The sequence below is a fragment of the Polyodon spathula genome, chromosome 3, assembly GCF_017654505.1.
Source record: "Polyodon spathula isolate WHYD16114869_AA chromosome 3, ASM1765450v1, whole genome shotgun sequence".
NCBI lineage: Eukaryota > Metazoa > Chordata > Actinopteri > Acipenseriformes > Polyodontidae > Polyodon > Polyodon spathula.
Window position 1 is genome coordinate 52,076,826 of NC_054536.1, and position 16,245 is coordinate 52,093,070.

At 38.1% G+C, this 16,245-nt stretch overlaps 1 protein-coding gene across 2 annotated transcripts in view; it reads right to left on the reverse strand.

Moving 5' to 3' along the window:
* The window catches only part of LOC121313163 (disks large-associated protein 1-like), a 280,148-nt gene that overhangs the window by 66,242 nt on the left and 197,661 nt on the right, over positions 1-16,245 (reverse strand). For both annotated transcript variants that reach the window (XM_041245404.1, XM_041245403.1), the window contains exon 5: positions 10,909-11,123. In XM_041245404.1, the coding sequence (XP_041101338.1) occupies positions 10,909-11,123 (215 nt within the window). The remainder of the gene's footprint in view (positions 1-10,908; positions 11,124-16,245) is intronic.

The following is a 16,245-nucleotide window of genomic DNA, read 5'->3' on the forward strand; positions in this document are numbered from 1 at the left end:
GCTTGAAAACCCAGTGTAAATAACTTTACAATAGCCTGTGAAACGGTGTTGTAATTAACAGCCTGTAGGTAAAGTGTATCTGCAAGGACAGCTTTCAGTTCTAGTATGCCAGATGCATGTTCACCATTTAGGTCTTGCAAAACAAATTCAATGTGTAACCCATACTGATTTTGGACATCAACCAGACTGTTTTACCAGTTCCACAATCTCCTGCTTGTGATACTCGGCAACTTTAGATAATTATTCACGTCTCAGCTGGGCTGATGAAGGAATCACTCCATTTGCTACACTCAGTCAGAAGAATTTACATAACTTTTGGTTGTCCAATTTTTCAAGAGGGATATTTGCGCAAACAAATGCCTCGGTCAGGTCAAAATGTAATGGGTTTCATGCTTCACGGTTTTCAGTGGACTTTTGGAAATCACCGTTTTTGGAAATCACTGTGGGAGCAGGTCTGACACTATGCCAGAGATAGGGAGTGTTGGATGAGTGAGGAAGGGGGAAGGACCTGGGTGTATGCGTGGAGATGACAGTTTGAAAGAGAAGAGGGATCTGGCAGCAGGAGAATTGAGTGTTAAGAGAGGCTTAGTTTGTGCGCGAGAGGAGAGTAATGACAGCCGTTTTTCACTAAAAGCTAAACATAATAAATACAGCGGTTTCCTACTCCTTTGAACTGCAACTGTTGTCTGTCTCAATATATCCTGGAAACCCTGCAGCTCAACACTACAATATGTAAATAAACCCTGTTCACCTGCGGGATGTATCACTTTCAACCTCCATGGTGGCAACAGTACCTCAATATTGAAGCAACAGAATCCAGAACCACTTAGAATGACTTCAAACAATATAACATATTAAGAGAAATATAAAAAAGCAATTCAAACTCCATTTTAAGCCACTTAATATACACAAGCCGATGTTTTGTAGAACTCGATAATTACTAGTAAGTTTACTTTCAAAGAAATCCACACAAGTGGATTGACTTTAAATTCGATTCACAGTTGACGTTCCACTGGGCATCTACTGTCCACTAGAGCTCTAAGCTGATTGGCTGATGGTACTGAATAGTGTGCGTGTGTGTGTGTGTAAGCTATTACAAGTAGGACATTTGTTTTATAATATTGTAATCTCTATACATTATTTCAATTTGCTTGAATGTGTACTGCAATATGGGAAACTTACTGTTAAGTAGAAAAGTGTGTTTTCAAATTCAATTTTCAAAGTTTATTTTAGTATTGTTACATATACCCCCTTTCAGTGTTTTATAGTTATTGATGATATTTGCTTTTTATAGATGGGTGATTATAACCTAGGATGCTGGATGATTAATGTGTTCTTCATTTAGATGTCTGGCTCACAACATTTGTAAATAAGCCACGTTGTGTTTTTTTTCATATTTGATAACTTCCAGAAAGTTCATTTGGATATAATGTTCTCTTTTACTTTGCTTTTAGTCTTTTTACATGAAGGATGTTACATGGAATGGAGATTAACATTCAAGTTAAAATAAAACTCTGTAGTCTCAAAAGCACTTCAGCATGAAAGGAAATCTGTAACTATAGAAATATCTAAGTGAGGAACAGTTAACTGCACTTGAGCTGCCCACGCTTAGTAAAATGCTAATATGCCTGACACTCTGTCCCCCTAGAAAAATCCATTCTCAATGAATACAGTTAAAGATCACATGGACAGGATTAAAAGATTAAAACTTTGGTGCAAAAAAACTGCTTAAATTTAACTGTTGAGGTCAAACTCCAAAAAAATTGGATCTGTAAGTAGTCTTCTGGGACTCGTCCAAAGAACAAAGACTAAGTAAAGTTAACAGTAAGTGCTGGAGATTCCATATCAAGGCCATGGGGAATTGGGTCATGCCCTCTTTCATTGATGCAGAATAACACAATATCTTCTGCATGTCAGTCATGATGAACTTAACTGTGTTCATTGTAGGGACAATGGACGTTTAATCCATAAAAAAATAGACATACAGTCGTACATAAGAAATATATAATGAGTTCAGTACAATAACAGATATACAGTGACTCAACAAAAAATAAATGTTGTAGGTCATGTATTTAATATATATAAAAAAAGTGGTTTCATGTATTGTTTTTAGTTGACTGTCAGTAAATGAAAACACCTACTATACCAGCTGCAATTAAAATAATACTGCACAAGCAACAGCCTCTGGTAAAATGGAATATTGAACTATCAGGGCATCTGTGACATGCTTGTATATGCAGTGTGAAAGTTCTATTGTTGGACAATGTTGCAATTTTTACTGCAGAAATGTAATTTTAGTTAATAACTATTATTTTTTCCTCTGGTTCCCAGTAGCACAGAACAGCACAACCACCAGTACAATGCCTAAAATACATAGTTGTGGTGTGTTTATGTACTTTCCCAATACATCAGAGTGCAAAATAATTCTAAGCTTTATATGTGTGAGAGTAAAACTGAAAGAGAAACATTTTAGTTATTATCTCACATGCAAGAGGTGGCAGATAAAAAAAAAAAGTATTAGTTTGACATAATTTGTGGCTGGAGCAGGTTGCTGCTCAAAAAAAATCCCCATACAAGGTTAGCTTTTTAGATCTAGATTTCTACCACAGCCTGTTTTGGTAATCGTTGCACAGGTCAACCAGGTCCAGACACTGTAGCCAGGATTTAGAGGTGCAAATATAAACGGTAGGCTTATCAAGTTTATTGAGGTGAGGCCAGTAATCCGTAGGTAATCCGTAGGTCCTTTATAAAAGTTTAACCCAATATGCTTTACCATACCTCTCTGTGCTTTACAATGCTTATCTTTGCTTTACCATTCTTTCACCTTTGCTTTACCATGCTTTCACTATGCTTTATTACACTTTGTTATGCAGGGCCCCAGCTCCTCCCCCTCTGGGTTTTCACCCACGTCTCTATTGCTCCTTCAGCAGCGCTTCCGGTGGATGCTGATCTTTATCTGGTTCTGCGTGTGCATTCTGGTAGCCAACTGCTCTGTGCCTCTCCTGTTTTGACTGAGCAGGACCAGTGACATCACATATCTTTGACACCAAGTGTAACACAGGGATTCATTAGGTGTGTGGGTCTGCACTGAATAATAATGAGGCAGACACAGAGCAGTCGATGGTCAGACGGCGCACAGGAGTGCAGACTTAATTAATACAGGTGCTGAAACTAGAGTACCAGCAATGGTAGCCCTAGTGTCACATTTAATAAAGAAAACAAAAAACAAAGCTAAAAATAAAAAATTGCCACACAAATGGTGAGCGCTAGCCCCACTAAAAGGAAGCCCCGCTCCAGCAACCTACTACACTACGCAAACCCTGTCTATACTGTTTGGGACCAACATCCCATAAACTGACCCACTTCTGGGCTCCCGGAGTACCAGCATCCTCACAGCGACTCCGGCCTCTTCAAACTGCCTTTTCAAATGATTTCGGCTGGGCAATGCCTTCATGAGCACCACATTGAGTGGAAGTGTTTTGTGCAGTAGTTCTCTCCGTCTCAATGTCAACGCTGCAAGCTTTCGCTCAGCATCCATCTGTATGGCTATGGCCGTGCAGTAGCCTCGAGCTGTGTGCAGCCTCCCTGGCCACGCCCCTCAGCGTCTCCTGTTCCACATCCCAGCTACATACATCTGCGCAAGAACCAGCAACAGGGCTCTCCCGGTCACAATAACAAAGACCATTTACCCTGAAGCAGCAGGTACATTTATTAGGACCTCATTTTATTTTTGGGTCCATATCACTAAGGCCCTGTGAAAATTACAAACATTTTTATTCAAATTCTCGGCAGTGTCAAGTATCGTATTTCACAGAATTTGCACGGAACTATTTTATAAATTATGTGTAGAGATTATTTTATTTATTTTTAAACATCGAAATCAACGTCAAAGTTATTCAAGCACTTTATAATATCTTGTGAAACGGTGTTGTAATTAACAGCCTGTAGGTAAAGTGTATCTGCAAGGACAGCTTTCAGTTCTAGTACGTCAGATGCATGTTCACCATTTAGGTCTTGCAAAACAAATACAATGTGTAACCCACACTGATCTTGGACATCAGTCGCCTTATCAGTGATCACTGACAAGCAACCAGACTGTTTTACAAATTCCATAATCTCCTGCTCGTGATACTCTCAACTTTAGCATTTAGTATTCATCTCGCAGCTGGGCTAATGAATACATCACTCCACCATTTCCTACACTCAGTCTGAAGAATTTACATAACCTCTGGTTGTCCAATTTTTCACGAGGGATATTTGAGTAAACAAACGCCTCTGTCAAGTCAAAATGTAATGGGTTTCGTTCTTCATGGTTTTCAGTGGACTTTTGGAACATGGAAGTCACCTTTTTTGTTTCTTTGCAAGTAAAGTAGTCACAGTACTGCTGTGGATTTCCACCGTTCTCTTTTGGTGAATACTTAAATCTAAATGTTTGTCGACAGACAATTTTCGGTAGTGATCTACAGTAATGTTGCAGGACGTACAGAAGAGTTACCTCCGTTGCTGTGGAAACTCCTGCTGGATACTGCTTTACGAGATCTGCGGCTGACACATTTTTTGCCGTTTTAGAGACATCCATTTTCTTGTTTACAGTGTGTAGTATTTTAATTTCCCGCCTAGATTGAATAGTGTCACATGACATAATCACTGCACAGCACTGTGTGCATGGTGAGTAGTACACGCAGGTACCCAGCAGAGCTGTATAGTTTTGCTAGTGTGATTTTTTTGTATGAAATACAAATAATTATGAAATAATTTATTGTTATTTCTTAAGAATATTGTAAAAATTGAGGTATTCGGCTAATTTCATGACTTTCGAGCAGCCTGTGAAATCACGATTTATACAGGGCCTTACTTATCACAGACTGCTGACATCAGTCCTTAATTTATGACTTTAATGCATTGTTTTGTGTCATTTTTATTGATCAGGCTTAATTTAACACCAATTTTTAGAAGCAAACTCTTCATAACTTATCAGGGGTTAGAATTTCTGCACAGCTGATTCACAGTCAGCTTTACGAGGCTGGTCCTGAATAGGCTTAATAGCGTGTACCTCTGACATTGATGAATCCAGATTCTGTCTTGGTTATTAACTGGTATTCCAGGATCTAGAGACACATGATGAACGTTTGTTGCTGCAGCATTTTACAGAACGTGATAGATATGAAGTAGGATCTGTCATGGTGTTGGTTGAAATCAGCATACCATGCCACCCAGAAGGCACCCTGACTGCTGCAAAGTATTGAGATGAAATCCTCCATCCATGCGACCTTATATTGATGCAGACAGGCACAACCCATCATCAATCAAAACGATCATCACTGCTTACCTTGAACAGGAAGCAATTGAGAGAATGAATTAGCCAGCAAGATCGTCTGACCTGAAGCATACTGAGCAAGCTTGGGATATGCTACAGAGGGTAATAGAGGCCCACTCAGTGCTACCCAGCACTCTGCAGAACATACTTATCTAAAATTGGGCCCAGCTTTCACAACGATGTGCACAGCATATGTTTAGTGTGATGTAAAAGCATTGTCAAAGTGTCACTGAGTCTCATGCCAGACATACACGGTACTGACCATGTGCAAATGACTTTTCATAAAACTGTTTGCAGTGAGTGCCACTTTATGAACCTTCTTTTTGTTATAAATCATCTTCTACATGGTAATAAATACAATCAGTGGAACCGTAGAGCTGCATTTCCAGTGCAAATTGAAGTAGCACTCTATGATTGTTGCACAATTATTCCTGAAAAAAAAAACCTTCATCCTGTCTTTTTTATTTTGACAAGGGTTTACAACTAACTTCTAAGTGCCATGCCAGTGGGTGTCATTTTATGGTAATCAAGGAGGAGCTATGCCAATATTTCATATAGCATGCATCATAAGAACGTATCAATAATGAAACACCCATTGCATTAAAAAGGGTGTTTACAATGACTTTGGAAGAATTTAGAATGATATTACAAAAATTAATTGTATTCAGTCATGGCCATCCAGGTTTATAACAGATGAAACTGGAGCGCTCTACTGGTCAATTCTGTTTTTTTTTTTTTTTTTTTAATATCTCCAAGGATAAAGTAAAGTTTATTTTTCACTACATAAGTTCATATGTGTTTTGTTTTTTGGTTACTCAGCTTTGTGATTCAAAATCGCCACACTGTAACATGAACTTCAGAAAAAAAATGTGTCCGGTAAAAGATGGACGATTCTTAACTTCAAATAAATAATATTTTTTCTTATAATTATTAGAAGAGAATTATTTTGTATTAACACAAAATCTACAGTGAGATTCGATGCTACAGCTATGGCCAAAAGTTTGCATTACCCTATAAAATTAACTCATTTTGTTTCATAAATTAAAATGAAACCTGCTGAATAATGTTACGTATATGTATAATGATGGTATGATAACATCATGAATCTAGAAAAAGAACGTTTCATTCTGGGTGCCAGAAGTGGTTGTAAATGTAACCTATGAAACCTACCCAAGCAAAAAATATCCATACTTATTTATATTCCTGACACTATATGAATGCTCATTTGTAATCAGAAATCATTCTAAACCCCTTAGGAAGAATACTGCATATTAGAGATGCTTCAGATAGCAGTGACACTCTTTCACCCTAATGCATACATGAAATTAAAATATATTTTGAAATGTAATTACAGTAGTTAAAAAAGTCCCTAGGACAATTAATTAATTAACCACACCTTCCAATACGCCACTATAAGTTAATTAAAAACACTCTTGGTTTTTTCAGGGATAATGAAGGACAATTTCTGATGAGAAATAATTTATTAAATAATAAATTAATTTATATCCAAAGAATAAAGTCTTTGGACCTTAACCATTTTTTAAAAACCCAAATAAAAGTCGTGTTTTTAACATAAATGCTACCACTGTGCCCATGTATTTCTGTCTGTAAAAATGTCAACCTTTTTTTTTTAATAGTAGTTGTAGCTAACAAAATAATTCCATAAATCTTTGGCCATTTGCACTTTTATTAATTACATAGGTCCCAAGTGTGCAGGTTTGAAAGAAACATGTGTCATAGCAAGCATGCATTTTGATTTTAAAACAGATACCTGGTACTACACTGCCTTGTCTGATTTGACTGCGGAACAGTTAGCAGTAGCAGAGCTGGTGGGCGTGACTGCGACTGCAGCTACAGCATGTGAAAATGTATATTATAAAACAAAAAGAGGACTTACATTTAAATAGAATATATTTCTTAAAAACAATTACTTTTTAGATGTTTAGTGTAGAAGTGTAACACCACAAAATGCGCAAAGCTAAATATCTCCATTTGAATAAACCTTTGCAATCATCAACTCTAATTCTTTTTTTTTTTACATGCAAATTATTTGATCTAAAAATAAACAAAAGTTAGATTGCTTTTGATTGACTCGACTTCATTAACGTTTTAAGTGATGGCATTGACATAACTGGTACAAATAATTAGGTGCTTCAGACAAGGATGGACAAAAAAATGAAAATTCGGATTGACTATTTACACATCAAATGCTGACCTAACTACTTCTATATCTACTGCTTGAGAAAGTATAGCTCAAAGACACAGATATGTAAAAGAATGAAGGAGCATATGCTTTGTATTTTCTTTGATTTCTTTGCAGAAAGTCAATAATATACCACTGTATACTGCAGAAGTCTATTGTTTTCATTTGTATTATTATTATTATTATTATTATTATTTATTATTATTATTATTATTATTATTATTATTGTGTATGTGTATTATGTTTATATGTAGATGGACAGACTGTAATAACAAAATATTAAACTCCAAATCATTTGAGGTTACATGTGCTCGTGTACCGACCCCCATTTATTCCCAATAAAACCAGTGGGAATGTGGCTGGAGCCTTAATAAGGTAATTTATTAATGGGTAATTAAGGCTCTCGCTACAGATATAAAAGAACCACTCCAGGCTCATGGTGGTTGGAGAGTAGGAGAATCGTAGCAAGAGCAAATGCTTCCAGCCAGAGAGTAAATGGTACTGGTTCTAAAGTAAATGTGCATTACTGTTTATTGTTTGTTTTGTTCAGCTAAATTTACATCCCTTCTCAAGTATACTCAAGTAGTTCATTTCTATTGAGTTTGTCAATTTTTTTAAAATTCTCTCTCAATTATCTGTTCTTTATAGTCTCTTTATAAAAAAGATGTCCTAACAATTCTGTTTTTTATAGTCATTTCCATCGCAACAGTCTTTTCAGCAATCTGCTATGAATAAACGTATGATGATAATTGCAACTGCAGATGATTTATGAACTGTGACGGGCACTCATTGCCCGATGACTGTAGAGGGCACTCAGGGCCCAAGTGAAATATTTGGCCGAAGGTCTCGTCTGTGGGTGCCCGACGGCTACCTGCATGAGGCCGGCTGGAAATACATGAACAGATAAATGCATTCCAGTGCCGCAGATAGGAAGTGGCTATGAGCCACCTCCCCCCAAAAAGACGAGGCCGCCAAACCATGATTGAATAATAATAAATAATTAACCTATCTCCCCAAATATTGAATTTAATGAAAATCAACAGCTGAGACACGGCCCGTCCCCCAGAGCACGACTGTGCTGGGGGAGACAGCTCAGTCTCTCCAACCCGACCACTCACTCCGCAGAACTAAATACGAACCGCTCAGCACTCAGGTAAGGAAAAAAGGGGGAAACCTCAGGTTTCAGCCTCCCAATGCTTGACTGAGCAGCCGAAACAAAAAGAAGCAAAGCAAAAGATATATATATATATATATATATATATATATATATATATATATATATATATATATATATATATATATATATATTCGATTAATACCTGCACCTGCACGATAACATATTGATCTCGGTCACGTCCATAAATTCCTCGTAAGGACGGAGAGCAGTCAGTTGCTCGGGGCTGCTGCTGTGTGAAGGAGCCCGATGATAAGCGTGACAATTATGTCAAAGGTACTGTGTGTATTCTGACACAAAAACAAAAACTGATGTTTTTGTTTGTCTACCGGTAACAACTTAGTGACACAGTGTGTTAGACAACTTCCTGACATGTGTAGTCAGTGCTCCAAGCCGGAGCTAAGATTTTGTTTATTTTAAATCAATTTTATAAAATAGTGTGTTGGAGCTTAAAAGGTCCATTCCCGTGTGCTGAGTCTGATTTCCCCGTTGTGGAAACAATTGACGAACACTATATATATATGTGATATATAATAATATATATATATAGATATATATATAGTATATATATTATATATAGATATAACACACACACACACACACACACACACACACACAGTGCCGAGAAAAAGTTTGTGAACCCCAATGATAATTATGGAAATTCCATCGTTTTAACATGATAGCCTTCTTGAATCAAAACTAGTTTTTTCTTAAATATCCAACAGGGCTTATATTAACCAACTCCATGTCTTTTGAAACAAAATGATGTATGAATTAGACAAACAATGAGTAATTAAGATTCAGGGTATGTGAAAAAGTAAGTGAACCTCTGGTTTTATCAGCTCAATTAAGGGGATAATTAGAATCAGAATTAGAATCTTCCCAGGAGTGGCTGTCCTGCCAAAATCTCTCCAAGAGTAAGGAATAAAATCATCCAAGAAGTCACAAAGAACCCTAGAACAACATCCAGGGATCTGCAGGCTACTCTCGTCTCGGCTATGGTCAGTGCTCATGACTCCACCATCAGAAAGACACTGGCCAAAAATGGGATTCCTGGCAGAGTAGCAAGGCGGAAACCACTGCTCACTAAGAAGAAACTTAAGAATAAGAAGAATGCTCATCTTAAGTTTGCCAAAAAGCACTTGGATGATCCACAAGAGTTCTGGAACAATTTTCTATAGACAGATGAATCAAAAGTGGAACTTTTTGGCCAACATGGGCCCTGTTATATCTGGAAAAAACCAAACACTGCATTCCGCAGTAAGACCCTCATACCAATGCATGGTGGTGGTAGTGTCATGATTTGGAGCTGCTTTGCTGGCTCAGGACCTGGACAGCTTGCCATCATTGACACAACCATGAATTCTGCATTGTATCAGAAGATTCTAGAGGAGAATGTCAGGCCATGCATCCGTGAGCTGATGCTGAACCTAAAGTGGGTCATGCAGCAAGACAATGATCCTAAACATACAAGCAGATCTACAAAAGAATGTAGAAAGGCCTAGTCAAAGTCCAGACCTAAACCCCATCGAAATGTTGTGGCAGGACCTGAAGCGAGCTGTCCATACAAGGAAGATGTCAAATGTCACAGAGTTGAAGCAGTTATGTAAGGAGGAATAGGCCAAAATTCCTCAAAACCAATGTGAGAGACTGACCAACAGTTACAGGAAAGGCTTAGTTGAAGTCATTGCTGCTCAAGGGAGTGCCACAAGTTAATGAATCTAAAGGTTCACATACTTTTTTACACATGGATATTGATCATTGAATCATTTGTGGATAAATAAATGTTGAAAAACTATCATGTTTTTGTGTCATTTGTTTAATCAGGTTATCTTTATCTATTATTAGGACTTAACTTAAGATCTAATAAAATTATAGGTTTGAAATATGTAAAATATATGAAAATCCAAGGGATTCACAAACTTTTTCTCAGCACACTGTGTGTGTATATATATATATATATATATATATATATATATATATATATATATATATATATATATATATACAGTGCCTTGCAAAAGTATTCAGACCCCTGACCAATTCTCATATTACTGAATTACAAATGGTACATTGAAATTTCGTTCTGTTCGATATTTTATTTTTAAACACTGAAACTCAGAATCAATTACTGTAAGGTGACATTGGTTTTATGTTGGGAAATATTTTTAAGAAAAATAAAAAACTGAAATATCTAAAGTGCTAAAGTCTTACTTGAGAGTGGTCATTTCTGTCAAGGATGGCTGGGTGGCTTTCAGATAGCTTGCCCTCCGTGCTTGAATCTTGGGAGATGGCTTTGGGCTGGTGTCAGAGTCGCCACTGTCATCATCTGCCATGGCTTTTATGTAACTGCCGCTGCGCATCCGGCGACATGGGATTTCATCATCTTTGCCGAGGGAATTAAAGCCGGTCCATTCATCTTGAGGAACCTGTCGGATAAGGGTAAAAAACATCTTTACACATTTCGGAAATTTGTACTGTCATAAATAATAAAAACTGTTTTCTCTGTGTGTATGTCGTTTTTCTATTCTAATTATGTTAGGGACTATTTTCTTCAGTGGAAGGTTACCCGGTGAAAAACCAGAAGTTCAAGGTAAATATGGTTTTAAAGTGTTTTTTTTAAAGAGAAAATAAAGAAATAAATAGTTTTCTAATAGCGGTAGATCCCTCTCGATGCATGCTCTATCGTGAGGTAGATGACCTTGACTTTCGTTAGCGCCCTCGCCTACGGCTCAGGACGCATAACTCCAGTCGCGGTCAACTACCCCACAGTAGAGCCCACATCAACGGGCTCTATCACTTAATTTTAGTATGCTGTTACTGTAGTATGTGGGCTAAAACAAACAAACAAAAAACCTTCAAAGATTGTCATTGTATGATGTTGCTCCTTTTAAAAATGTGTAGTATTTACGAGGTAAATTTACTTTCTGGATGTTCAAATGTGGAGTGTTAGTAGTTTAATCAGTTCAGTGTTTTATTTACGTTTATGTTTTCAAATAACATTATTACTGAGTTGAGCAGGCAGCTGTGCTGCCCTACTTTTAGTGAAATCACTCACTTGTTCTACACTGGAGTTGGAGCGACACGACTGTATCTTTACTTGCAATGCGTGTATATGTTTTTCCATGTTTTTAATTTGTTGAATAACTCCTTTGTCATGTGAGTGCATGACCCTATGCACCAGTAATTATTAATAAAAGCAAAAGCACAATGTAGCACTACAGTTTGTTAATAAATATGTCATTATCCTGGTCAGTGATAAAGAGCAATATAATATTTAACTGAAAGGCACTACGATTACAGATTTGTTTTAATTCTAAAATCATGTTAGTTTCCAAGGCCCATTTATTATGTTTTGTTTCTTTTGTAATGTATTTTTATTTTTGTGGGAGCATAAAAACATAGAGGTTTACGGATATTTCTATAAGAGCAGCCATAGAAAAGATGACTGGAAAAGAGTAGTGGAGTAATGTAATATAAGCTCATTGTAAAAACATCAGGAGAAAAAAGGAGATGACTTTCCGTTTGAGGTTTACATTTATGATGCCTCTGCCTTTATGCTTATTACAACCATGTTTTTTTTTTAATTTCATTTTTTACCTTATTCCCTATTATTACTTCACTCACCTTGTAGTAATAATAATAATAATAATAATAATAATAATAATAATAATAATAATAATAATAATAAAAGATGAGCTGGCAATGGCATAGTTGTATTAATTTGAATGTATATGTTTTTGCTCTATAATAATTCAATACAAAGTGAAACCAAGTATTTGTAGCTCCTGGAGACGGGCATCTGCTGTTTGAGGGGCATCTGAGATATACTTTTATTCTGAGTTTTACTTTTAAGAGTAAACAGAACATTTTGTAGCCCTTATAAACTATTGCTTTCTCTACTATCAGGAATGTAAAAAATCAACTTTAAAAATGTAGAATCTGAGAAGCATTACACCAGCTGTGTAAAAAACATCTCCCATTTTATGGTTTGTAATGTCCAGTATAGCCGGTGGACTTAATCACATTTAACTTTCTTTGGTGTGCATTAAAACGGATTGATTCTTATTAAAATTGTGTGTGCTATAGGATTAATAATATGTATGTATTAGTCTAGTTTCTAGTTAGTCTAAATTAGTTATTTCTGGTGCCTTCTGTTTGAGAGCATTGGGTGTAACATTTTTCTATTAAACAGTATATTCAGTTATTTTATTCTGATCAAACTAATAAAGAAATTAAGTAATGGCTTGGCATATGGTTGACACAGATCTATGCTTTTTGTTGGAGAAGTTAAGTGCAAGAGTAGAAATGAAGCTGAATATGTTTGGGGATTTAGAAAGAGGTTTAGAAGATAGAAAGATAGAAAATAAAGACTAACTACGATTCCAGGAAAGTCTAGACGGCAGCTGGAGATTGAATGTCTGGTTAAAAGAGGCAACTAAGGAAGCAGAGGAGGAGGGCTGAAGAAAGTCAGAAGAAGGCCCTGCTTCTGCAAAATTATCTAAAACATAAGCTTTCAAATTTGCGCAGTGAGTGCTTACAAAATCGATGTAAAAAGATGGAGTGTGCAAGAAAGCAAGGGCTTCATCATCACCTAGGCCTGATGATGTACCATACTGAGTTTACAAGAGTACATCTGGGGGGGGGGTCTAAGAATCTTCTTGAGGTTGATGAAGATTATTTGGGTAAAACAAGTAGTCCCAAGGGTATGGTGCAGAGCAGGATGGGTCTACATCTCAAAAGAAAAAACAACATCACCCAATTTCATTCATCTTCCCTGTTAAATGTGGAGGGTAAGATATTCTTCAGCACTGTGGCCCAAAGTTTGTCAGCTTATCTATTGAAGAACCACATGATCGATACCTCCATACAAAAATCTGGTATCCCCGGCTACCCGAGATGCTTGGAGCATCTCCGTGCGATCTGACGACAGATTCAGTCTGCAAAACATAAGGAGCTCCGTGTAACATTTCCTATTTTAGCAAATGCATATGGTTCAGTGCCACATAAGCTCCCTTTGGCTGCATTTGAGTTCTTCGTCGTGCCCGGTACTATAACAGGGTTAGTGAAAGCTTACTTCAGGCACTTTCAGTTCTGTTTTTCAAGTCCTGAGTTTACCACTACTTGGCAGTTTCTGGAGTTAGAATCATGGCAGGTTGCACCATTTCTCCACTGGCTTTCACCATGGAAATGGAAACCATTATTAGAGCCTCAAAATGGGTAGTGAGAGGAGAACAGCTGACTTTTGGCATGCAGCTGTCACCACTTAGAGCATACATGGACAACATGACCACCATGACTACAACAGTAGCCTGCACCAATTGGTTACTTGGCAAACTAGCAGCTAACATCAGATGGGCATGTATGCAGCTTATGCCCACCAAGTCGAGAAGCATCTCTGTCATCAAAAGCTTAAAGTCTGGTGCTTTCAATTTGTTCTTTTTCCAAGGCTGCTGTGGCCACTTAATGTGTATGATGTTTTCCTATTAACAGTAGAGACTAGAAGCCTTGATTAGTTCATACATAAAGAAATGGCTGGGCATTCTATGATGCCTTAGCAGGGTAGAACGCTATGGTAAAGGGAGACTGCAGCTACCAGTCTCAGCTCTAACCGAGGAATTCAAGTGCGTTAAGGTTTGGCTGGAAAGGACACTGATGAATCATGTGGCAAGTATGTAAGGGAGGTAGCACCAGTAGTGATAACTGGGAGAAAGTGGGAAGTAAAGGATGTGGGGAAAGATGCAAAAGCTGCCCTTTGTATCAGCAATATCATGGGGCAAGTACAACAGGGGAGGCAGGCCTTGGTCTCAGTTTGGCTCCCCCGAGTTGACACAAAGCAGCTTGAGCTGAAAGGAGGAAGTTAGTAGCCAGTGAAGTGTAAAAGCAGGAGGAGAGGATGGGGTGTGTCAAGGTGGTGTCCCAGGCTAAGCAGCGAGAATGAATGAGATGGGAGAATGTGGAACAGCTGATGAAACCTGTGGACAGTGGAACAGAGGAGAATCAGCTTCCTAATTAGGTTCACATATGATGTTTTTCCATCACAACAGAACCTGAATGTGTGGGCAGGGGAGAACCCTGCATGACCTTTGTGTTCATCACAAACTATCCTGAAGCATATTCTTACAGGATGTAAGATGGCTCTGAGCCAGGGTAGCTTCACTTGGCATCATGACTAGGTGCTGCGATGCTTGGCACTAGCATTGAAAGAACAGCATAATAAGATCAACAGCCCTTCGCCAATATCAGCAAAAGTTGGCACACAGAGAATGACAGAGAATTAGCAACTAACAAGAAAAGCTATTAAAGATTCAGGACAATTGGAGGTTGCTAGAGATTATAGAATGCAGGCATATGTTGGCCAGCGTCTTATTTTCCCACCTGGGATTTCTACAACTGCCCTTCAACCTGACATTGCCCTGTGGTCAGTCTCAGCACACCTTTTTCTCCTGGTGGAGCTAACAATGCCATAGGAGGATTATGTGGATGAGGCATATGAGAGGAAGAAACTCCAGTATACTGAGTTAACTGCTGAAGTGGAACAGCGGGGGTGGAGAGTCCAGGTTTTTCCGATGGAGGTGGGTTGTCAGGGATTTGTAGTCAGCTCCATGACCCGGATTCTCAGAGATACTGTCTTCAGTGGATTGGAGTTGCGGTGTATATTGAAGGTTTTACCCAGGAGGCAGAGAGAAGTAGTAATTATCTCTAGTTGAAGAGGAAATAGGCCAATGGGGGACCTTAAAAGAGAGGTGATGGAGGAAGTTAACATCACTGGGAAGGAATGGTTGGCTAAGGTAAGTAAACTGGGCTAGGTTGGGTGGGGCATGGTGGGTTGTGGTGCTGGGATGCTAACTTCACTGTCCCCAGGTGTTTTGGGGTATTCAATGAAACACAGAAGGTGGGAAGTGTCCACTTGACCCCTGTGAAGTGTCCTAACCAGTCCATTCCCATTCCAGATGGTTGCCATGCTGAAGCACTTGGTTGGCCACATTTTGATCCCTGGAGCCAGCATCGCAGCCGTTGTATTTGCTGATTCGCCAGGGATGCCGCAAATAGGCTGATCCCTTGAGCCAGCATTACACTTCAGCCATCAACACCAGACCAATAGGAAACCCATGTTACCTGGTAGAGAAAAATATATGAAGGCTGATATATTACAGCAAAAATATGCCTTGGTTGGTGCCCACAACTATTATGTCATTATCTTGACGACAGCCGTCCAATATTAGAATGAAGTAAATAACAGATACTTCCATGTAACAAAAATCAATCTGTTTAGGTTTGTAAATACTAGCTACATGCTTTCCTATTGTGTATGACCAGTCAATAAAAATATACTTTCATGTCTGCCAGCTCTTAATTTAATATCTATGGTTCCTAAATATGATTTAAATACTAGTTTCAGTTAGGTTACTTATGATGGATTGTCGCAAAGACGGCCGGAGTGGGGGACGTCCGACCAGAAACAGGAAAATAAACAAAGAGAGAGGTGGAGTTTGGTGGAGCTGAGCGAATGGTCTTGCTCAGCATTTAATGAATGAACAGACAGACAGA